This window comes from Ctenopharyngodon idella, chromosome 21, assembly GCF_019924925.1.
Source record: "Ctenopharyngodon idella isolate HZGC_01 chromosome 21, HZGC01, whole genome shotgun sequence".
Classification (NCBI taxonomy): Eukaryota; Metazoa; Chordata; class Actinopteri; order Cypriniformes; family Xenocyprididae; genus Ctenopharyngodon; species Ctenopharyngodon idella.
This window is the reverse complement of record NC_067240.1, coordinates 22,045,929-22,071,847: the sequence shown is the minus strand read 5'-3', so window position 1 is coordinate 22,071,847 and position 25,919 is coordinate 22,045,929. Positions and strand designations below refer to the sequence as shown.

Below are 25,919 nucleotides of genomic sequence, written 5' to 3'. Positions count from 1 at the left end.
ACACACACATTTATTTTTGTGATGGCAAAGCTGAATTTTCAGCAGTTACTCGTCTTCAGTGTCATATGATCCTTCAGAAATGATTCTAATATTAGTTTAAAAGAGCAGCAATTATTTGAAACAAATATTTTTAACATTATAAATATCTTTACTGTCACTTTTGATCAATTTAATGTTTTTTTTGTTTGTTTGTTTTTTTTATACTAAATAAAAGCATTAATTAATTTCAAACATACATATCTTACAGACCAGAAAAAAGGCATACCTGTGTGTATTCTCCGGTGGGCTTTCAGATGCGAGCTCTTGGTGTAGACTTTATTGCAGCCATCATAATCGCACATGTGCACACGTCTTCTCTTCATGTCCGGCGAGTCGGGGTCAACTTGGATGTCCACATCTGTATTCATACTAGGAACAAAGTGAAACGTTTTAGCTATTAGGGTGTGGCGATCAGTTCAAGTCATACCAAACCTATCCTTAGATTATCTAAAGATTAAGACCGCATTTGAGCATGTGAAGGCAGGTACAAACATTCAGCATTATCTTCATGAGTAAAACAGATTAATCCATCAAACGTCCTTTGGATTACAGTGATCAAATTAGATCAGTGATACAATAAAATCTTTTATTGCAACACTCTTAACCCTATAAAGCCTACTGTATGATATTTGATACACAAATTTCTAAGGCCTCTAAATTATCAACATGATCAAAAACCTGTTGTACACAAACTCCAACAGGTGACATCAGGTGGCAAACAGGTGGCAAATAGGTGTTAAAATGGAGAAAAAAACCTTGGGAGAAACCAGGCTTAGTCGGGGGGCCAGTTCTCCTCTGGCAAACAGTGCTTTGTTACGATTCAGGTAGCTATCATAAGCCCGATAGGATCGCAACATTCAAAGTATTTATTCCAGTTCAAACCAGTTCAATCCATCGTATGGATGGTTTGTTGAGGAGCTGTGCCACTGGCTGTCGTGTCGATGAGGCCTTCACAATGGATGATCTAGTTGACTCAATCTCTATAATAGAGATTGAGTCATAATAATAAATAATAATAACCAGGTCTTTGAGGAATGTTCATTTGTACATCTCTCAATCATCACTGAATTGTATTGCAAATGTTTTGCCTCCCAAAATGAAAACTACAGAGCTTTGTTCATTAAACTAAACATTTGAATATCATCTTACCTAGGGTGACCATATTTTAGTTTTCAAAAAAGAGGGGGGGGTTGTGCCTAAAAACTTGACAAATGCATTTACAACCATTGAACTTTAATACATAAAGTACAAATACATCCTTTCCATTGAATTTCTGGCCCTCAACAATAGAATAATAACAAATAATAACTATTTTAGTCAAAAATAATTTTAGTACTCCTTTTGTTTTCCGGTATACTTTCCTGAAGATTGAATCTTTCCCAACAGTCCTTGATTACGAATCAAGTAGGCATGAAAGTCTTTGTAAGATGTTTTTAAAGTTGTTTTGTGTACATAGAAGCCCCTTCAATGTTTCCACTAGGGCTGTGCGATACTGAAGACAAATGTGATATGCCATACCTTGTTAAATAATGTGATATTCGATATTGCTTTAAGTTTGTAAAATCAATTTTAATTATATTTAAAAACTGAAAATGATAATACCAATAGGGCCTATATATGTTTCACATTCTATCTGGGAAAAGAAAGCATCACTACAACTTGACCATCAGTGTTATAGCATTCAAGTAAGAAATAAAGAAACTGCTTAATCAAATGTAAAACTAAAACAGCATAGTCTTCACATGAATTAAATATACATTTTCATAAGATTCATAATAATAATAAACTAAAGTTACAAAAGTTATTCATTTTCTTTTTTTTCTTTTGTTGTTTGAAAGACAGCAGCATGTTTACTGTATTAGGCTGCTTTCACTTTAAGACCTAATGCACGGATCCTATTAACACGCATCCGATACCTTTCCCAACTTTTAATTTAAGACATAACTGACTGTGTTTACATGAATACTTGATATATAATAAGGCACAAAAGACAACTGAAGGGATCATACGCTGTCAGAGAGGCGGCTTGTGCGCACACTTCACAAAAGCCGAATCCCGGACATTTTGGGCAATTTAGAAATCCTGGCCGGACGCATTTTTCAGGTCCAAAAAGAGGACATGTCTGAGAAAAAGAGGACGTATGGTCACCCTATCTTACTAAGACATATTATTGGGAGATATATAGTGACAACTGATATTTATATGCATTTTATGTAAGAAGTTTGCTATACTGTTATAAAGATCTCATTAATTTACATTACAAACTATCAGAATTCTGTTACACTTTATATTAGGCGTCTTCAACTACTATATGTACTTACAGTGAAAATAGGTACAATGTACTTATTGTGTTGATGTTGTATTGAAAAACACTTGCTGCTACTGAAGTGGGATACGAGTAAGGTTAGGGACAGGTTTAGTGGAATGGGTAGGTTTAAGGGTTGGTTAAAAGGGAAGGAAAGGGAATGGTCAACAATGTAATTATAGCTGTGTTTACAGAAGTTAATTACAGATGTAATTACATGCAGATATTTATAACATAAGTACAATGTAAAAACATGTATGTACCTAAGTGCATTGTATCAAATCATTAACTTAAAATGTTAGTGCATAGTAGTTAAGGACACTACTAGAATCTCATATCAGCAATCGAGTCAAAGTTGAATTAGGGCTGTTCAACAATAATCGTGATAATCATGTCCAAAATAAGAGTCTGTGTTTACGTAATATATGTGTGTTTGTTCTGTGTATAATTATTATGTATATATAAATACACACACATACATGTATATATTTAAGAAATATATGCATGTATGTATGAATATATATATATATATATATATATATATATATATATATATTTGTATATATTATATATAAATATATTTTTTATATAAATATAAGATATTTTTTTTAAATATATACATGAATCTGTGTTTATTTATATATATACACATAATAATTATACACAGAACAAATATATACACATATATTACATAAACACAGATTCTTATTTTGGACATGATAATCACGATTATCGCTGAACAGCCCTAATCTGAATAAAACTAAAGGTTTTTTTTCCTCCTCCAGAATGAGCTCCATGTTGTCCTATATAATACTATAAGAGCCATAAAAGCCGGATGTATCAAATATGATACTCAACGTGTCGGACGCAGGACTTTTATTTTGAGAGCGCCAGCGTCTTAAGTTTCTCAGGCAAATTGTAATGCATTTTTAACCTGCTAATTTCAAACCATTATACTAATAAAGCTAGCTAATCACTGGCTGACAGGGGTGGGGTTAAAAAACCTTTAAAAAGTGTTACAACCATCCCCTTACATTCCCTTATTCCCTTAACCATCCCCAGTTTCTTTTTAATAATTTTACAGAATGCCTAGACTGTGAAAAAGAAAGAGGTTTGCCTGCCAGTGTTTAAAAAAAAAAGAAGAAAAAAAAAATGATTAGCTTTTACAGAAAGGCAGGTCAGTCAGATCAGTTGCGAAGACAATGTTTAAAGCCAGTGTTGAGGATTCTGAGACCTCAGACAAGGCACTTTTATGTTGTCTGTATGGAGCCATTTGGCAACTCAAAGCCAAAGTAAGTGTGGGTAAAATGTGCAGGCTCTGGGCCCACCAGTTCCTGTACTCCAGGGTTAAAAACACTGATTATTCACCACTGTTACTCTGATTGAGAATATTAAGTTTGTCCTAGAAGACACATGCACAAACTCCTGAGTCAAACAGTAGGTCTAAGTGGATTTGAGCTGTGGTCAATCACAGAAAGAGGCATTGCTTTGTATTGTTCTTTTGGACTATTTCGATAAACCTGTTTTTGAAGCATAATGCATGGTGTGGCAACTGTTTTTGCTTCTTTTGTCTAATTGTTACAACTTACCCCAGCATGTGTTACAACCTACCACGGTAGCTGAATAGATTAGTAACAAAGGCACACCATGTTTTTGACATCAACTAATATTCTTGCAGAGGTTTGAATTTGTGCCTTTGGTAGTAAAATAATGTGGGTACTTTGTATAAAGGTTTGAGTACTCTAGCTCAAAAATTCAGTGAGTTACCGATGCTGAAGCAAAAAGTGTTACAACCATACCCAGTCTCCCCCTTTATATATCAGCCATCCTGCTCTTTAAGATATCGGCATTGGCCATTGAAAAACTTTACAGGGTTTTCAGGATTTACAGGGTTAAAGGTGAAGCCTGTCATTTCTGCACCAGTAATGGCACCAAACAAAAATGACTGTTTTCAAAATTGTTTCTTGCATATTCATGACAAGAAACTGGAGGGAGAGTGTCACAGAAATGTAATACCAATAAGTCTCCACATGAATCAACCCTTCTTTTGGGTTACATAGCAAAATTTTGGTCAACTTGACATTTTACTAGTTTTATGTAACATTTCAAGGTGCAGTGGTTTTGACCTGTGGCACTTTCCCCTTCTACTTCTTCTGTATAGACTCTAATAGAAAATAAAGCCACAAAGTTCTTTAAAAAAGATGATAAAAATAAGGTTGAAAAAAAGTGCACTGTGTATTTTATTTGCCACAACATAGTTTGGCTAGGGACTTCCTGTTTATCTGACAACTAGAGATTGGGTTTGATAAAAATCGATAGTGATATAATAAATATGAGCCTCTAATTTTTATGCATATGTAAAATATAATTATTTCTGGGCATCACAGAATTATATATGTAACTATTTACATATATAATTCTGTGATGCCCAGGAATAATTATATTGAATAATACCATGATGACACCTAGTGCAACAATACTAACTGGCCACCAGGGAGAGCTGAAGAGCAAGCGTGTATGTGTATCTAAATTCCATACAGCTGGAGATCATCCAGTTCAATGCCGATCTCTCTCCCTTTCCCTTCCTGCTCCAATACCCCTCCCCCTGCCATGTTTTTTTCAGCCCATGTCTTTCTCCCCTCCTTTCCTTCCTCTCTCTTTCTCAGCCTCTTCCTTTCCCCTCCCTGGCTGCAAACCAGTCCACTCCCTTTTTCCCCTCTTTCTCCCAACTCATTTCCATCGAAATTCTCTCTTCCAGCAATCACCTGACTACATGTCTGAACAATTATACACACACCAGCCAAAGACTCTCTTGTTTTCCATCCTGCCCTGTTACCCTGCCACTTCTGTTTGTCCTTCTTTGCATTTTACTCACTCTTTCAAAGGTGTGACGACACTGCAAGTTATGTAACATTGTTTACACCCAGTTTGGAGAGAACCCTGCCCAGCAACACACACACTTACACCCAACAGAAGAGGATGCATTCAGCTTGTAATCAACGCAAAGAAGAGCCATGAGCCTCCGGTGTGTTGAAGGTTACATAATCGTCCAGAGGAGTGGTGCAGTGATGCCATTAGACCAGGATGTCAGATAATCTACCACATATATATCCCAGCATGGAGATAAACAGAAGTATATGGACATGCAGATACACTCTTTCTCACCTGGGGTCCATCCCTTGCGTGCTAAAAGAGGCCGATCCAGACTCTGTGCCGCTTTCAGCATCACTGTCAGACTGATACTCCACTGGAGAGGTTGAGCCTGGTTTTATACGCACTGAAATGACACAGATGTGAATAAAACAAATTTGAGTGAAATACTGAATTGAAAAATCAACATGAATTTCTATATTTTTAAGTATTTAACTCTTTTGCTTTAATGACAATAATTTTATATTATTAAAGTGCCCCTGTTATGCTATTTTAAAGGTTTTGTTTTAGAGGTCTCCTACAATACGTTTACATGCATCCATGGTCAAAAAACACATTAATTTTCACATAATATACATTGCTGCATCACCTCTTTTCTCACAGTGTCTGAAACGGTTCGATAAAGGATTCAGTCTCTCTAAACCCCTCCTTTCTAAGAGCCTGCTCGGCTCTGATTGGTCAGATGGCCAGTCTGTTGTGATTGGACGACTGCTCACAGCGCGTCGGAAATGAAACGCCTATTACCATACCTGAATTTCAGCCGCGGAGGCTTCCTCAACACTTGTTTACACAGTGATATGAACAGTTACAATGGCATCAGTTGTACCGTATCAATTCGAGTCCTCAAACTTTATTGGAAGTGCATTAAAGTGGATTTGCTTTCACAGTGCAGAAAACAGCATCTCCTTGAGTGACATGTCGACAACACAAAGCAAACTCTTTCAGGCTTCAGCTACAACTGCATTGTTTGAAGGCAGGTCAAAGTAGACGTGTTTCGCAGGCAGCCAATGAAGACCATAGACGGACATTGTGCAAACCTAGGCCCTGTTTCCACCTGGTATTAAGATGTGTTTTGGTCGATCGGATCACAAGTGGACAAGGGAGACACATACCCATTTCCACCTGGTATTTTAATCCATCTCTTTTGTCCACTTTCAAACAATTCTGTCCTGATTTCTTCGAGGGGAGGATCTGTGGGAGGGTAAATGTAAGTTTTTTTTTTTTTTTTTTCTTCAGATCTTTCGATCTAATGAACAAAATAAGCTTCCGCAATTTACATATGAACCCATCCAGAGATAACGGAAAAACATACGGAGAGCAGCAGGTTTCGTTTCTGCCCTGACAGCCGCAAGACCGGTCGAGCGCTGTGAGTGTGTGTTAGAAATCAGTAACGGTGAAGAACATTGTGCTTGGTAACGTATTTCGTCTTCAAACCAAGGGTCTTCAGCCGACAAAGTTTAAATCCCATCTGGCAAGTGTGCGCTCACCTTATGCGTTAGATCAGTAGGTGGTCTTTTGTGGCTTTTCGATCACATTCAACCACATGAGCGTTTTCACTACGAAAACAATCCGGTTGAATGCGTTTTTGACTACCTTTGGAAGTGGTCGAATGTGGAAAAGCTCAAAATGTTTTACACCCTTTTTACATCTGTATTTAGCGTCAACCACTTGTGATTTGATCAACCACAACACATCTTAATACCAGGTGGATACATGGACCTACATAGGTTTGTAACAGGGAGAGAGACTGGAATTGCTGACGATTTGTTGCAGAAGTTCAGAATCAATTCTTTCTTTTAGGAGACATTAACTTTATTTGTTGTGCACTTTGATCTTTAAATCTCTGCAGACATTTTAAATTCACAAACAGATATACTGCACTGCATGAAAGGTAATATTAAAAAAAGCATAACAGGGGCACTTTAAAGGGTTAGTTCACCCAAAAATGAAATTTCTGTCATTAAAGCTGCAGTTCGTAATTTTGCCTCTTTGTCGCTATCTCTGTTTAAAACCTGCAACTGCAGTTGTTTGCGGAATTATTATCTGTACATGAGTTGTGCCTCGGCGCAGATTAATCTAATGTTTGCTGTCAATCACCACATCGGTGTGGATACTGTACTTCTGAATCACAGATTGTAGTCTTAGAAGTATGACCAAAATAAGAATTTTCACCAGAGAATGTCATCTGAACAAGTAAGTAACATGTCTGCCACTTTTGTTCTGACTAACTGAAGGGGGAAAAAAAACATTAGGCCTACAGTAAATCGTGCTGCCAATGGCGATTAAATCTAACGATCGCTAAGCTCATATCACGTCAAACCATGCAAATTATTATTATTGTTATACTTTGTTCTCAAATTGTTAATGTTAACATCAGCATTGTGTGACTGTGTATTTAGTGTGTATTAGCGTTACCTGTAGATTTCAATTTCTGTACAGTCTAATCTCTAACGTTAATTTGTCATACCATACAATCTGCCATCAAAATGATAGTTTAATTATTGCAGCTGCTGTGAGAAAAGGCTATAAATGATCCGCCTCACATGCGATATAGCCTACTAGCTGGTACTCCTTCTTTATGTATACAGACGTGACGCAATGACGCAAAGACAAAAGGCGACATTTCCTGCGGAAACCCACCAGTACCACCCGAATTATAAAACATTATTACAAGCTTACCGCTGTGAATCGGGCTAAGGTAAGCAGATATTTTTGAACACTGGCTGGTTATGTACATGCTCAAAAATTGATTTTGGATAATTTTTAACCAAAAAAAAAAAAGTTATGGACAGCAGCTTTAAGTACTCACCCTCATGTCATAAAAACAAAACAAAAATGACTTTATTTAACAATTTGAATTTTGTTTTTGCACACAAAAAGTATTTTCGTTGCTTCATAACATTAAAGGGTTAGTTCACCCAAAAATGAAAATAATGTCATTTATTACTCACCCTCATGCCGTTCCACACCCGTAAGACCTTCGTTAATCTTCGGAACGCAAATTAAGATATTTTTGTTGAAATCCAATAGCTCAGTGAGGCCTGCATAGCCAGCAATGACATTTCCTCTCTCAAGATCCATTAATGATCCATTACACTCTGATTCATAACGCTCCGAAGCTTCAGGAAGCAGTGTTTTGAAATCGGCCATCACTATATAAGTCATTATTTTGTTTTTTTGGCGCACCAAAAATATTCTCGTCGCTTTATAATATTAATATTGAACCACTGTACTCACATGAACTGATTTAAATATGTTTTTAGTACATTAATGGATATTGAGAGAGGAAATGTCATTGCTGGCTATGCAGGTCTCACTGAGCCATCGGATTTCAACAAAAATATCTTAATTTGCGTTCCGAAGATGAATGAAGGTCTTACGGGTATGGAACGGCATGAGGGTGATTAATTAATGACAGAATTTTCATTTTTGGGTGAACTAACCCTGTAAGGTTTAACCACTGTAGTCACATTGACTATTTTAACAATGTCTTTACCAGCTTTCTGGACCTCAAAATGTGCAATGATGTTGCTGCCTATGTGTGGTTCAGAAACCCTCGGATTTAATCAAAAATATCTTAATTTGTGTTCTGACGATGAACAAAAGTCTTACGGGTTTGGGACGACATGAGGGTGAGTACTTAATGACAGAAATTTCATTTTTGGGTGAACTAACCCCCTAAAATGTAATTATTTTAAATGACATTTATAAACAATTCTTGCAAAAGATGTTAACACACAGACTTTTAATGACTTTTCCCTGTCATTATAGAGGTAGCATAAATGCAATTTATTAATTGGCCTTACTTAACCTTACTTAACTTAAGTTAGTTTGATTGAAATTATAGTTTTTATTAATATTTTGAATTAGTTCTTTTATATTTTCATTTTGATTTTAAAGTTTTAGTAATGTTTTTTTGTCATTGAATTTTTCATTCATTAAATATGTCTATACAAGTGTAATTAATTTCTATTTTAGTTTTAGTTATTTTAGCACATCAACCAAATGAAAATGAGAAATTATTCCTTGGCAAATAGCTGACATAAAATTAGTTTTTTTTTTGTTTTGTTTTTTTCAGTTAACATTTTATTTGAAATAATTAAAACTTTTTTAGTTTTAGTTTAGTTATATAGTAGTTATAACTATAACCTTGGCCTTTACATAATAACTATTATTTATTAGGTAAAGTACAACAATGTGCATTTTAACTGTATGTTGTCAGATGAAAAACCAGATGAAAATCAGTAACTGATTTGAAGTCTCACAACATAACAGTAAGCTGTGTTCGATTCACAAAATGCTCACTCTGTCTGTATGCTTTTGTTTTACCTACAAAAAAAAAAAAAAAAAAAATTCTCATAAAAGTCATTTATCTGAGAATCAGTTGGACTACACTGATTTAGGCTTTATGGTTTTGATTTACTAAAAAAAATTGGCTGACAAGAGTCATTTGTTCTGGTAATGGATGGACAACACTGGTTATGTTGTATGATTTTTATTCACTACAAAAAAGAAGCAGCAAGAGTAATTTGTTTGGGAATCAGTGGTTACGCTGTATAGTTTTTATTTATTCGTCATTAGAATCATCCATCCATCCATTCATCCATCCATCCATCTATCCATCCATCCATTCTGTTCACATGTTCGGGTTGTTTAAAAAGCCTCCCACTAAAATGAGGTGTGAGTGGAGCACTGGGCCCATTTCTCAAACAAGCAATTAAATCAAATACAGAAAACCCTTCCTGCCTAAAATTGAATTCAAACAACATAACTTCCAGAACCTAATATGATTCAGACCATTATTTTACATTTGTGAGAAGTCTTCTTTGTGTGTTTTTGGCAACCAGACAGTTCTCAAGTCCACAGGACAAAGACAGAAAAAAAAACAAGTTAAATTCATGTTCCATATTGACACAGGGTGTGGCTAATTGAGTACTGGGCAGATATCTCTTGATGTGACATTCAACCAACCACAGAGGAGATGATTTGGAGATGCACCAGAGTTTTCAAAGATTATCTTCTAAATTGCCCCAAGTTACTCAAAAGAAAAAAAAAAAAGAAAGAAAGAAAAAAAACCTCTACAGCCTCTCACTGGGGTGTTATAGGCCTGCTCAATAAAGCATACTGAGTCCTCCACCTTGGTAGTTTTCCCATAAATTGAGTCCAAAAGAAACTGATCTACATTATGGTCTCTTTGAAGATCGTCCACACCCAAATAACACAATTCACTGACCTTCATAATCTCTCCATTACATTCAACTGGGTTTCACAGAGCTACATACAAAGTTAATAACCGAAAACAACAGGAGCCAAGCACAACTCCTCCCTGAGTTTGGACTTTGGGGTTGAATCAGTGTGTTAAGCAAGCATTAGCATTTTTCCATAGTGTTATTTGGGTGGGGTTCTCCCATTAAAAAACATTCAGCAAATTTTATTCAGCATTTTTTGTGTGTTTAAATGTTCTTATTACTGTCCAAGACCTGCATGGTGTCTTTCAGGGGAGACTGAAAGCCGTGAGATTAAAAGGGCAATAGGAAGAAAAAGACCCTGGCGGACCAAACCATTTCACTCTTAAGAGGGGTGAAGCATCACTCTGTAACCTAAATATCAATGGTTCTTTCAAAATATATATCATGGTAACCATAGTTTCGTCTTGGGACAAATTGTGCACCAAAGTTTAATACTTAGTCTAAGTTTTTTTTTTGAAATCCCCAAAAACTTTATTGATACAAAGACGGTGCACTCATATTACTATGAATGGAGAATGTGCAATGCGCAATATGGTGGAATAAATCCTGCCTTCTAAATAAAAGAGTCAATTGGCAATTGGTAAAATTATTCCGTCACTATACCTTTAGAAGCTTTGGTTGCTATAGAAACAGTGTTCTGAGACAGCCTGAAAAATCCATTTTTTTGTCATGATTTGAGCATTTAGAAACTAAATTTATAAGGTAGTTGTTAGATTTTTAAATATGAAATTTAATCATCAGCTTGAAGAGGAGCTTTATATAATTTGATGTTTCCCCATTCAAATAGATAGGAGCTGTTTCAAAGATGGCCACCAAGTGAAATGACTTGCCTTAAAGGGACTTTGAAATCCCTAACCCCAAATATGAGCAATAGTAATAATGCAAGACCACTAATAACCATTGTAACTATGGAATTTGGGGGGAAACTGTGGTAAAATTTTGTCCTGCTTAAAAGTTAAATCCTATGTCAAAAGATGATGAAACAAGTCCATATTCTAATGTTTCTTTTAAACAAAAAGGATTTTTTTTTTTTAATCAGGAACCTTGGAAAACCCTTTTTATGAGTGAAACTGTAACACAGCATGTACTTGTTACTTTGCAGTTTTAAAAGTTTAAGCTTGTTTCTGCCTCGCCCTGAAATCATCTTTTGTATTTTATACGCACATCCTTATGTGTGGGAAGAAGCAACGTCTGTACACTGATAACTAAACGGCAATGGCACGAAACTGTAATAGGGCGAGACCAAGGGTGTGACCACCTAAAGGAAATGGGTGGTAGAACTAAAGGACAGAATATCAGCAGCACCATATGAACAGTTTTAAACAGAGGAGACAAGATTCGTCCCAGGCTCATATTTGCATTCTTTCTTTTGAACAAATGCACAATGCCACTTCATGCATGCATAACAAATCTGTTCAATTTGACATTATAACTGCTGAATTCTGTTCTCTATGGTTTCTAAAAACTGATTTGAACCTTCAGAGCTGATTGGATATGATCTTAACATGTGTGATAGAAATATTTTATGTCAACATGAAATGTACAGAAAATGCAGATGCTCAGGTCAAAGACCAGTCATATGATTAGCTTAGATCATTACAAACCAGTCACCAGAACAAATGACAGTGAAGTAGACATTGATTTTTACTCAACTGTAAGACTTAAATGTGCATGTATCTTTCTATTCAGGGAGACTCACTCTGTTGTTGTGACGAGAGACCTCCCGGCCATAAATAAAACTTCATTTCTGCAAAGAGCAACTTGGAAGTCGTGTCAGGTATATGCTGCACAGCTAAGGAATATAAGTACTAAAGATTCTACGCTCAAAAGACCATAGCAGAGACAGTGATAGTGTTGGAAGACTATAGAGTCGGATTATATGCTCCGGAAGCATAAAAGGAGGAGGTGAAGGACGATAGAGAGGACCAGGCCTGGATTTTACATTATGTCTTTATTAAGTTTGTGTGGTCAGCAGTCATCCTTGAGGGACTGCCGGCATTACTTTCGTTTTGTTGTTTGTTTATTTATTTTGTATATTAAAGTGTTTAACGTTTGCCGGTTCCCGCCTCCTTCTTCCCGTATATACGAACTGTGTTACATCTTGGTTCTTAATACTATGTGTGGTTACTTGGATGATCTACGACTGTTTTTTATTTTGTGATGGTTGTTCATGAGTCCCTTGTTTGTTCTGAACAGTTAAACTGAGCTCTGATCTTCAGAAAAATCCTCCAGGTCCAGCAGATTCTTCAGTTTTCCAGCATCTTTTGCATATTTGAACCCTTTCCAGCAGTGACTGTATGATTTTGAGATCCATCTTTTCACACTGAGGACAACTGAGAGACTCAAACACAGCTTTAAAAAAGGTTCAAAGATTCACTGATCCTCCAGAAGGAAAAACGATGCATTAAGAACCGGGGGCAAACTTTTGAACAGGATAAATATGTCCAAATTTTTCTTATTTTGTTGAAATATCTTCTTTTTTTTTTTTTTTTTCATTTAGTACAGCCCTTCGGAAGCCACAGAAGATACTTGCATGTTTCCTGGATAACAAATTAAGTACAATTTACCTTGATCCTCAATTTCAAAAAGTTTTCACCCCCCGGGTCTTAATGCATCATGTTTCCTTCTGGAGCATCAGTGAATGTTTGAACCTTTTTTTAATAGTTTTGTTTGAGTCCCTCAGTTGTCCTCAGTGTGAAAAGATGGATCTCAAAATCATACAGTCACTGGTTGAAAAGGTTCAAATATGCAAAAGATGCTGGAAAACTAAAGAATCTGCAGGACCTGGAGGACTTTTCTGAAGAACAGAGCTCAGTTTAACTGCTCAGAACAAACAAGGGACTCATGAACAACCATCACAAAAAAAAAAAAAAAAAAAAAAAAAAAAAGAAAAACAGTCGTAGATCATCCAGGTAACCACACACAGTATTAAGAACCAAGGGTTCCCAAACTTTTGAACGGGGTTATTTTAATAAATTCAGCTATTTTTTTGTCTTGTGGACTATATGTAAACATCTTTTATGTAAAATATCTTACTCAGGACAGTACTAAATAAAAAATAACATGCATTTTGTATGATCTCTCTTATTTTGTTAAAAAATTCTGCAAGGGGTTCCCAAACTTTCGCATGCCACTGTATTACACAACTTTGCTCAGATTTCAAAGCATGTCATCTGCAAAGCAGCACATACACCACGAAAAGGTTTTTACGCTGACTTTTAACATGAATGACTCTTGCATAAAAGCTACTACTATACTACTACTGTAGCTATTGTATAGATTTATGAGGTTGTGCAATCTCATTCTATATCTCTTTCAGTTCAGGTTCAGGTCAGGGCGCAATTGGCAGCCACAGGCATGAAAACGGGTCAGGGGTGAAAAAGGTGAGAAGGATATTACCCCTCTAGGGGGGTCCGGGGGCATGCTCCCCCGAAAGAAAAATTTAAATATTCCATATTTTAAAGCATCAATCTGATGCGTTTTGAGATGCTTTTTTTGCCAACCTGGGGAGAGCTGGAGAAACTTAACTTCAGCCATGAGTCAAAAATTATTATGGCCTCCTTACTAAGTATTATGCAAGCCATTTCATGCCAGCCTGTCACTGGGACTAACATTTACAGTATATGAGGCACAATGTGGTAAGGGCACCACAAATGGCTTAATGCATAACCCCCACAAGAGATGGTGGACATGCTGTAACTTAACTTGTCTACTCTTCCATCATGATTGACAGCCAATACAATGTTATGTAATTCAGATTTTAATACATTTTATTCTTTTGCTGTTGCTTGAGGACTGCTCGTGCACAGAGGCATCACCAGGTTTTTGCGTAGTTTAGAGTGACAAATCGTACCAGCGTACTTTGAAGTCAAAATGCGTATCCGCTACGCAAATTGCGTACAGGTTGGCAGGTCTGCTTATTGATAGAATGGTGGACCACTTTACCTTCTGCCTTGTCAGTCCCCTCACCTCAAAATCTACCTCCTCAAAAACGGTAGCGTTAGCTAATAATTTTCCACCGGAGCTTTAGCTAGCTGACTAACATTGCGTTCTCTCCTGCTGTGTTCAATGACTCAATTCATCAAGCTGTAGCTAACGTTAGCTAAGTCTATGTCAACAGAGCTCCTGGGTAACTTAACTTAGATATACCAGAAAATATTAAAATTATTGAAACTATCACTCACCAAATTCAGTCAGGTAAATCGCCGAGGCCAGGCGTGCTTTCAGCTTCTGATGGTGGTCTGCACTGGTGATGCAAGGCCCTTCGCGTTAATATTTCCATGCACTCACGCTCCCTTCTGGCACGCGCACCTGTTCGCCTGTTCACCTGTTCGCACCTGTTCACCTGTTCGCAATTCACTGAATCGCAGTTCGCAGTTCACTGAATATGAATTCATATTCAGTGAATTCAGTGAACCCCCCCCCCCCAAAAAAATTTTTCTCATCGAATCTACACGATTCACGTAGGTCACCTATTTTGGTTTCAAAACGGCGAATTTCGCCGAAAGGTGAGGGATTTTCATGTATGCAGCCACCTGACGACACGGATATCTCACCTGATCCCTCCGACCGGCCGTCGCTTCCGATGAGAGGTACAGTGATGGCGGCAGTGGCCACTCCATCTGTGGGTACGGTTGTATAGACCACTGGTAAGGATTGTACCACCACGGGGATGGTTTGCAGCTGCCCCACTTTACTGGGCATGTTCACGGAGGGTATGGTGTGGATGACATGGAGGATCTGCTGACCTCCGACCCCTTGCGTAGATGCCAGTATGGAGCCTGGTGACAGCACCGCCGGGATGGTGGCACTTGCCGTGATGTTTTGGAGAGGCGGGTTTGCAGGAGTGGAGGTCGCCGTGGCTACCGGAAGGGAGGGGCGGGGCTTGTTGAGGGACAGGTCCACAGGTTCCGTCTGGTCGTCATCGTTGTTTTGGGTGCTGATGTCACAGAGCGGAGGGGGTGAGGATTTGATTTTGAGGTCTGTGGGCTCAGGACAATCGTCTAACGGCTCTTCTTTCTGTAGAGACACAAGAAAGAAAACTGAGAAGAATACGAGGGTATAAGAGAGATAAGGAAGGAATATGGAAGAGCAAATGAGGTGAGGAAGAAGATTAGGAGGGACGGAAAGGAAAGGGAGGGTACAGAGCAGCAGCTCCACAAAACACAGGAACAATTGCTGGCCAGATTGGGCCTCTGCACTGCAGAGGAGAAGGCCTGAACCTGGAACGAGTCCAGCTCAACACAGCCAAACGTAGACACACTAATTTATACACACATACACAAAGCAAAGATCTGTGTGTGTGGGTATGTGCGTGTGCACCCACTGAGCTCCCTCTGCAGTAAGACTTATAACTAACCTTAAGGCCTATATATTTATGCTTTTGGTAAAGGTAATAAAACATTTGAAAGCAATTCCTGAATGATGCCTAATGCAAACAGAGAGGTTAGTGTATTTTAAGCAGCAGCAAGGGAACAGTCCACTTAAAACGCTAAACTTGTGGTGCTTGTCCGAGCATAATTTGCTGCCATGATGCTAGGAATTCATAGATGGTTGTCAGGGCATTGCTATGTGGTTGCTAAGGTGTTCTGAGTGGCTTTTAGCACATTGCTTTGCAGTTTCTGGGCCTATATGATACTCTGGTCTCTGAATACGGCTCAGTTCCCTTCTTCAAATGTATGTCTATGGGAATTCTAGGGATGTAAATAGGTAAAACACTACTCAGACTATTCAAAATAGATTTTTTTTTTTTTTCATAGACACTAATTAAATATTTTTCAGCCTAATATTTTCCCCAATGGCAGCAGTCTACTTTTTAAATTGGCTTCCATGTTACTTCAGTCTTGAATGCTCATTGTTGTTTGTTTGCAACAACATGCATGCTTTTTTTTATTATTTTTTTTTTCCAAATACCCAGCTGAAGCAATGACTATAACAATAGTGATGTCTGCCTTAATAAAACAAAGTTTTTTGTCAATTTGTTGTAATTTAAAGGTGATGCATGTAAGATTTTTTTAAATACATCCTCTTAACCAAGTTTATTGCTCATTGACTACAATTAGTATGGGTTTATCTCCCCCAAAAGTGTAAACTATTACGTCCGAGGACGTATTAAATGTGTTATATAATTGTGTATATGTGTGTGTTGGATGTGGTGTTCTGTTTGCTCTCTCGCTCTTTCCCTCTCTCTCTCTCTCATTACGAGACAGGCGCTCCAATCAGCTGTGTTCAATCTGGTGGTGCCTGGGGTGATTGGATGGTAACAGGAAGGAGTAGAAAATAGTGGATCTGTGGAGAGAAGAGAGAGACTTCCTTCCACCAGGGCAACTCTTCCTCCTGTTTGCCCAGACTCATTTGTTGTTTCATTTTGATGATCTATTTCTGAGTAAGTGAACTCAGGACTTTGTTGCGTTCTTTAACAGAAAGAGAACTGACGTTGCTTAACACCTTTTGATTATTTCTCTGTCTTATGTTAATTATGTTTGTTAGTATTTTTATGTTCTTTTTGATTTAAGGAAATGTAGGGGGAGGGTGCCATTTTTTTGTTTGTACTTCTCTTTTTCTCCTGGTTATGGGCAGACAGGGAGATTGTATGTACTTTATTTTTGGATTATCTTTTTCTAGGTAATTTATGAATAATCTTGGGTTAGTTAGTTTGGTTTTGTTTGTTATTTTGGCCTAGCTCTTCCCTGAAGTCTTTGTTCCCTATATGTTTGTTAATACTTCCTTTGAGATTACTGTTTCTATTTATTATTCTTTATCTTTTCAAATTAAAAGATATAAATTTGAATTGGTGTTTGTGTTGCCCCTGTTCTCTCTCCAAGGTTTTTCTTTAGTTATTTTTATTTTCTCATTTTGTTACTGGCTTCCCAACCCTAGACTTGTAGTTATGTAACAAAACATTGTTGTAATTTAAATGTGATGCATGTAAGATTTTTTTTAAATACATCCTCTTAACCCAGTTTATTGTTCATTGACTACAATTAGTATGGGTTTATCTCCCCCAAAAGTGTGCTCAGATCTGTCAATCTCTTTCCAGCTCAACCTATAGAGTTGGGGCGTGGCTACTGTAGCAGTGTAGGCAGCCTCAAAGAGTTGAGGTGCGTCATGTTTCCTCATGATGACACATGGCAACACAGCTAAAAGTATTCCAAATATGATGGACCTTTTATTGAAAGTAGCCTACTTTTACCTGTAGAGACATGCCTTCAAGCAGGGAGTATGGCAACGCGACGCAGTGTCTCGTTCCCTTTCTCAGGGAACTATGGTTACATACGTAACCTGAGACGTTCCCTTTCGAGGGAACTCGCGCTGCGTCCGATAGGATCGCTTTGGGAACGATATACCAAAAAGCCATAATCACAAATACCTGTCTGTGTGAAACTGTGGCACACTTAAGACAGCAACACTGATGATCCTGGAGCTGCGTCCAGGTCAAGGTCATAATACCTCACAAAAGTGAGAGGCGAGGACCAACCGGCTGCATCGCAGATTTCTTTGAGGGAAACCCCCGAAATTAAGGCCTTGGAGGCCGCCATACTCCTAGTTGAATGTGCTCTGATAGCTAAAGGACACTGCTGGCCAGAGACTTCGTAGGCGAGCGAAATAGCCTTGACTATCCACTTGCTTACAGTGTGTTTAGAGGCAGGACGACCCCTGTTATGTGGTCTAAAGCACACAAATATCTGGAAAGCTCTGTGGACATATGTGTCCAGTGCTCGCACAGCAGATTCAGTTTCTCCTGGTCTGGGGTAACAAATGGAGGAGGACAAAAAGCTTGCAACACAATAGGCCTTGGAACATTAGTCAAAACCTTAGGGATATACCCAGGTTTGGGGTAGAGGAAGGCTTTGACCATCCCCGGCGCAAACTCAAGACAGGCTGGGGACACTGAAAGGGCCTGAAGGTCTCCTACTCTCTTAAGGGACGATATGGAGAGAAGGAAGACAGTCTTAAGTGTCAGGAACTTATCTGAGACTGACTCAAGTGGCTCAAATGGAGCTGTAGATAGGCCTTCTAACACAATGGCCAAATCCCAAGCAGGGACCCTCGTGCGCATCGCAGGCCTCAGCCTCTGGGTGCCACGGAGGAAACTAATAACTAACGGGTTCTTCCCGACAGTAGTACCATCCACATGGGCATGGTAAGCAGATATAGTTGAAACATATACTTTAAGTGTAGAGGGGGTTAACCCAGATGAGAAGCGGCACTGTAGGAACTCAAGTACTGAACCTATCGGGCAGTAGACTGGATCCAACTGCTGTTCTTGACACCAGGAAGTGAAAAGTTTCCACTTCAAGGCATAGTTTCCTCGTGGAAGGAGCTCTGGATTGAAGAATGGTCTCTACAACCTCAGTTGAGAGACCAGCCTCTATGAGTTTGGCCCCCTCAGAGGCCAAACCCACAGATTCCACATTTCTGGACGGGGATGGAGAATCGTGCCCCCCGCCTGAGACAGGAGGTCCCTCCTGATCGGAATCTTCCAAGGTGAGCCATCGAGAAGAGCTATCAGGTCTGAAAACCATATGCGGCTCGGCCAGTGAGGTGCTACTAGCAGTAGACTTATCCCTTCCTGGCAAATTTTCTCCAGAACTCCTGGGAGCAGAACAACCGGGGGAAATGCATACAGACGCAGCCTCGGCCACGTCTGTACCATGGCATCCAGTCCCAGAGGAGCTGGATGTGTGAGGGAGAACCAAAGTGGACAGTGCGTCGTATCCTGAGACGCAAACAGATCCACTTCCGCTTGGCCATAAATCTCCCATATGAGCTTCACCACCTCTGGGTGAAGTCTCCATTCCCCTGGCCTCAGCCCCTGCCTCGACAGGATGTCTGCTCCAATATTCTGAGTCCCTGGAATGTAGATAGCTCTCAAGGAGAGCATCTTCCCCAGAGACCACAGGAGGATCTGTTGCGCCAGTTTGTATAATGGGCGCGACCGCAGACCCCCCTGTCGATTTATATACGAGACCACCGATGTGTTGTCCGTCCTGACTAGCACATGATGGCCCCTCAGGTCTGGAAGGAAGAACTTCAACGCATTGAAGACCGCCATCATCTCCAGGCAATTTATGTGCCACGAGAGCTGATGACTCTTCCACAGACCCTGAGCTGAGCAGCCTTCCATTACCGCTCCCCAGCCTGTGAGAGAAGCGTCCGTCGTCAGAGTGACACAGCGACATCGAGCTCCTAACACAGGGCCCTGGGACAGGAACCAATTTTTCTTCCATATGATCAAGGCGTGGAGACAGCGCCGCATGATCTTGATCATACAAAGTGGGTTGCCCCTCGGGGAGAACCCTTTGGTCCTTAGCCACCACTGTAAGGGTCTCATGTACAGCAGGCCAAAAGGTATCACGTTGGACGCTGCTGCCATCAGACCAAGCAGTCTCTGAAACTGTTTTACAGTGCGTGACTGGCCTAGCTTCAATTCTTTCATGGCTGATAGAATAGCAGTGATGCGAACTGGAGCTTTTTAGAGACATGCTCGCATTGTCACTGAATCCCAAACCACACCAAGAAAAGTGGTCCTCTGTCGTGGAGTAAGCACGCTTTTCTTGGCATTTAGTCTCAACCCCAATTTCTGAATATGTGCGAGAACGACATCTCGATGCCGAACCGCCATCTCCTCTGACTGTGCTAAAATCAACCAGTCGTCGATATAATTCAGGATGCGTATGCCCTGCAGCCTGAGCGGGGCCAGCGCTGCATCTTTTTTTTTCTTGAATGTGCGGGGTGAGAGAGCTAGGCCGAAAGGAAGAACCCGAAATTGGTACGCTTCGCCCCCGAACTTCCTGTGCTGTGGAAGGATGGAGATATGGAAGTATGCGTCCTTGAGATCTATTGTGACAAACTAATCCTCGGATTTGATTTGAGTCACGATTTGACTTATCGTCAGCATCTTGAATTTTAGCTTTTGTACTGCTCGATTCAGATGTCGTAGATCTAAAATAGGGCGCAACCCCCCATCCTTTTTTGGAACCAAGAAATACCGGTTGTAAAACCCCGACTCCCTGTCGGCAACCGGAACCCTCTCTATAGCCTCTTTTGCTAATAAGGTTTTTATTTCTTGCTCCAACACCAGAGCCTGCTGTGGAAGCACTGACGTTTGCAGCACTCCTTTGAACAGAGGTGGACGGCACCAAAACTGGATTTTGTAACCTTTCTCTATAATCTGCAGGACCCAACGTGAGATATTTTGAAGAGATTTCCACTCTACCAGAAAATCTACTAAGGGAACCAGCCTCTCGAGGCTGGCCTCTGGTGTTTTGTTCACAGCACATTTTTGATGTAAATTTATCCTCCTCAGAGGATGTGACGCAGCGTCGTGTTGTTCGTGTGCAAGCACGCACCAGCCTGACCTGCTGCCGTATACGCTTTTCCCACTAACCCTGATGTAGCTTTAAGTGGTTTTGTGGGAAGCGTGGGGGTCTTCAGGGACGACGCTGAACCCGGGGACAGATAGCTCGCAAGCGTCTGTTCAACCCGGGGCATCGTCCCATAACCATATTCTTTCAGCCCTCTTATGTTAGAATAGTGCTTGACATGAGGGCTGAACAAGCGTGATGAATATGGTTTCTTCCAAGATCTCGCTAGTTCATCATGAAGATCATGGAAGAATGGCAGACCCCGTGGTGGAAGTGCTTTATTTGATGACAAAAAGCGCTCGTCCAGTTTGCTTTTCGGACGAGCGCCCTGATTCTCGGCTGCCCAATCAATACTTAACTTAGACACAGCGCGAGAAAGCACATCCACCAGCTCCTCATAGGGGAAAGTGATGGCGAGTCATCTTCCCCCATATCGACGCTCAGCACATCCAATTCCTCAGAACTAGAGTGCTGATGCGATGAGCCCTCTCCCTGGGCGGAAGAAGCGGAGCGTCCTTAAAAGAAGCTTTTCACAATGCTCGCATTCAGCCCCCTCGAAGGCTGAAAGAGCATGCTCCGCTCCCAAACACATCACGCACAAATCGTGTGTATCCCCACCCGTAAGGAAACGAGGGCAGGGAGGGGTACACGGTTTAAATGCCTGTGTGTTCGCCATAACTGAATATATTGAGCTGTGCTATATCAAGACAGACAACAATAAATAGACAAGGACAGTTTCACATAGAGCGCTTTGCTGAGGCAGAAAAGCTGAAGCCGGTCTCGCCGGATGTGTATTTATCCTTTCCTGGTCGTGACGTCACCCGCCCGTGACGTTCACTCTCGCCATTGGACTAGTTGACAGACGCTATCACGCTGAGGGCGTTCCCAAAGCGATCCTATCGGATGCAGCACGAGTTCCCTCGAAAGGGAACTGTGTTTGTGATGTTTGGGTTGGGGGAGACACTATGTGTGAAAGGTTGTTTATAAATAAATAAATAAATGCTTTATTTGTGTAAATTCGGTAGGTGCCACTAGTGTCACAGAAACTGGCATTCCAGTTCAGATTGGTTCGATTTGTTTAGGGAAATGAAGGGATTTCTGTATTTTATTCTCTCAATAGCCTACGAAAACAATACGAAATTCAGCACAAAAACATGATTAATCATTAAAAGATCACGATCTTTATTCAAAACACCCACACAATCTTACTCAGTGCTCGAAGTGGCCTGTATGCACTGGCACTTCTAGATTTTAATCTGTAGCATACACTCACTTTTTCTTGCATACCGGCACTTCTCACGTTACAGGTTTTGTGCCGAATTCCTACCTCCGCCAAATTATTACTCCCCTAGTATTGGTAGGTTTAGGATTAAGTGTGGGGGAGGGGTCAGAATTAGGCAATCAGATAGCAACTTCAAGGAGGGGGGTAATAATGTGGCAGGGAGTCAAAATTCGGCACAGCACCTGTACTCTAACCCCCACACCGAAACAGAATCAGGCTATTAATTAATTGTGTACATCATGCATTCAGAGCTTTTGTAAACATGAGTGGCGCACGAATCACCGTAGGCGTGTTCACCAGCGCGCTCCAAAAGTGTAGTAAGATTTGCGTGAGCCGTTCCTATGATAAAATGTGCAACCCATTTGAATTCTAGTGAGAATGTAGTAAAACGCTATGGAGAAAGTCAAACATGATCTTAAAACAGACTGACAAAAAGACTGATGAAAAGATGGGAAAACATGATGATGATCCTGCATGCTTTTTAAACTTCTCATGACCACCTTTACTAAAATTAATCACGTTCTATTGTATTTATTGTGGTGCATTTTAACTTGTTGAAGAATTTATATATATAATCTATTAAGGGAATAGATTTTTTTTTTTTTTTTTAAAAACAAAGAAAGAAAAAAGTTAACATTGCCCTATGCAATGAGAAGCCATCAATGGTCATACCTGTAATTATTAATCCTTATTGTAACAAACGTTATGGTTAAACAATTACAATTACTTTTTCATAAGTACTTTTTCATAAGGCCAAGTACAAGTTAAGACTCAAGAGCTTTAAAGTATGGACCTTCTTAAATTATTGACTAAATTTTCCCCATGTGTAAAATGTGTTCTGCTAATATGACAGATATGCCTATTAGGAAAAACCTGGCTATATTCCAAGAAATTACAGGAAATTAACATGTTCAGTATAAGAAAATTTTAAGTAAAGATAGTATGACTTCCCATAGCAAGTCCCCCCATCCCAAAAGGAAGTGAACAAATTAGAGTAAATCAACTTTTGAAAGTAACTTGATGCTTCAAATAAAGATTGTATCAATTACATTGTTACACCAGTAGGTGGCGACAAGTGACTGTTAAAAATGTATTTGTCATTGAATCATTCATTAAAAAGATTTGTTCAAAAATGCTGATTCGTCCAGTAATGAAAAAAGTGACATCTTTATAATTGAGTCATTGAATCATTTATTCAAACAGATTTTTTAATAATAATAATAATAATAAAAATAATTAATTCAAATTAATTAAATATGTTTTTGTAAATAGACTGCAGCAACTAACATTATGTCAGAACCTCTAGTAACTGTTATTTTTTTAGTTGTCTATTCAGCTTCATGGGAAAATTGTGAACACTATTTAAAAAAAAAAAAAATTGTGATTACTTTCTTTTTTTTTTTTTTTTTTACTTTAAATGACTTTTTTTCAGATGTATTTAAATATAAAATATTGTATAATCTATAATAACATTAAACAGGCCTATTTCACATTTTCGCCAAACAATATATTCTTAATTCTTAATTAAGCAGGCAGTGAAAAACATTTATGAATTGTGTGTGGCATAAACATGTATTATATTATTGAATATTATTATATATTCTAGATACAATATTATTCAAATTATTTTGCTTTTTAGAATGCACATCAGCTTCCTTTTCCGTTGAAACTGGATTCCCCTTTAAATGTTTAATAAATGTTAATTTTCAAAGCTGAGAGGTAGCCATCCAAAACATTCTACCGTTTTCTTTAACCTGAGGACAAATGTATTTAAAATGTTTGTGTGACCTGTTCAATTCAGTATGCACCACATATGCAAATTCCTAGACAATGTATCTTTAATTTGGCCAAAATCAAACAGGTAAAAAGATAGGTACAGACAGAGCTTGTATAGCTGAATTGTATAATTAACTGGAGGTGTTGGGAGGAAACGAGTAAGAGAAATCGAGAGCGAGTGGGCCGGGGTGGGAGCAAAACAGAATAAGGGGAGAGTGGGTGGGAAAGGCCTCCAGTTGTCATGGAAACTGGGAGGTATATCAGCTGACTCATTTTTTCCTCTCTCGATACCGCCCACCTCTCTCTCAGTCTCTCTATGGTTCTCCACCCTGTCACCTCGCTGCATCCCCACCCTTCATCCACTCCACCTTTCTTGTCTCTTAGGTTGTTTTCCATTGCTCAAACTTAAAGAAATCACGTAAACATGTGGTGCTGGAGTCAGGTGAATGACATCCATTAATGACCCAATTATCACTAGTGTGCTGTGTGGGATGTTAATTGAGTGTGTTCAATTATCTATTAGCAGTTGTAGGAAACGGTCTTGGCCTGAGGCGGCGAGTGAATGTTGTGATAAAGACAAGCCTTGTGGTTGTCATTATCAAAACCAATTGTATTTGATCTGTGATGTTTTACAACTACTATTTCATATTAGCTATACGTCTGGATTTCATTAAAGGGTTAGTTCACCCAAAAATGAAATTTCTGTCATTAAGCACTCATTAAGTACTCACACTCATGTCGTCCCAAACCCATAAGACCTTCGTTTGTCTTCGGATATTTTTGATGAAATCCGAGGGTATCTGATCCACACATAGGCAGCAACGACATTGCACCTTTTGAGGTCCAGAAAGGTACTGAAGACATCGTTAAACCGGCGACATGACTACAGTGGTTCAACTTTAATATTATGAAGTGACAAGAATACTTTTTGTGCGCAAAGACAAAACGAAAATAACAACTTTATTCAACAAATTCATCTGTCCCCTGTCATACTACTATGCTATTTTCATTGCAGAGCTTCAGTGTGTTTACTTCCGAACGGCGACTCGGTATTGGCCAGTTCTAGTCACGTAAGCAGCACGACGTGTGTGATGCTGACGCAGGAGACAGCCAATACTGAGCCCGCGTTCAGACAAACACTGAAGCTCTGCAACGAAAAAAGCGTAGCAGTATGACAGGGGACAGACAAATTTGTTGGCAAAACTGCTTACAAAACATTTTTTAAAGGATTAGTTCACTTTCAAATTAAAATTTTCTATTTAATAATTTACTCACCCCCATGTCATCCAAGATGTTCATGTCTTTCTTTCTTCAGTCGAAAAGAAATTAAGGTTTTTGAGGAAAACATCCCACGATTTTTGTCCATATAGTGGACTTCAACAGTTACCACTGGGTTGAAGGTCCAAACTGCAGTTTCAGTGCAGCTCCAAAGGGCTCTACACGATCCCAGACAAGGAATAAGGGTCTTTTCCACTGAAGTTTAGTACCACTTCAAAGTGGGTAGGATAGACTGATCGTTATAGTTATGCCGCCTCTACTGCCATGGATGTGCTCCTCGTCTACTAACGAGTCTGCACCTCATCTACTGACCACGATACAGCCATTTCTTTTTTCAAGTTGCGTGCGATGGTCGTTTAAAGCAAGTCGTTTAAAAAAAGATTTTTTTGGTATCATGGTAACTATATACAGACCAATACAGTTATTTTTGATGGAAATACAGCTTTGAAATGATTCATATATAACATAACCACAGATATTTTAAAGAAAATCTAGTGACTTAAAAACAGTAATACATTATAAATATGAGTGGATAAGCAATGTTTGAAGGCCATTATAAAACAGCTGATAGAAGCATAGTTGGCCACACACTCCATATTAATGTGCCAAGTCTGGTTACACAGGTTACACTATGGCACAGTATGGCATGACGAGACAAAACAAAATTGTTACAATTACAATCAACGAAGCTG

At 39.2% G+C, this 25,919-nt stretch overlaps 1 protein-coding gene across 4 annotated transcripts in view; it reads right to left on the bottom strand.

Annotated features, from left to right (window-relative positions):
- klf8 (Kruppel-like factor 8) overlaps window positions 1-25,919 on the bottom strand; it is a 71,078-nt gene that overhangs the window by 2,877 nt on the left and 42,282 nt on the right. For all 4 annotated transcript variants that reach the window (XM_051876790.1, XM_051876793.1, XM_051876792.1 and 1 more), the window contains exons 3-5: window positions 15,081-15,543; window positions 5,510-5,621; window positions 266-408 (exon numbers count right to left, since the gene is read on the bottom strand). In XM_051876790.1, the coding sequence (XP_051732750.1) occupies window positions 266-408; window positions 5,510-5,621; window positions 15,081-15,543 (718 nt within the window). The remainder of the gene's footprint in view (window positions 1-265; window positions 409-5,509; window positions 5,622-15,080; window positions 15,544-25,919) is intronic.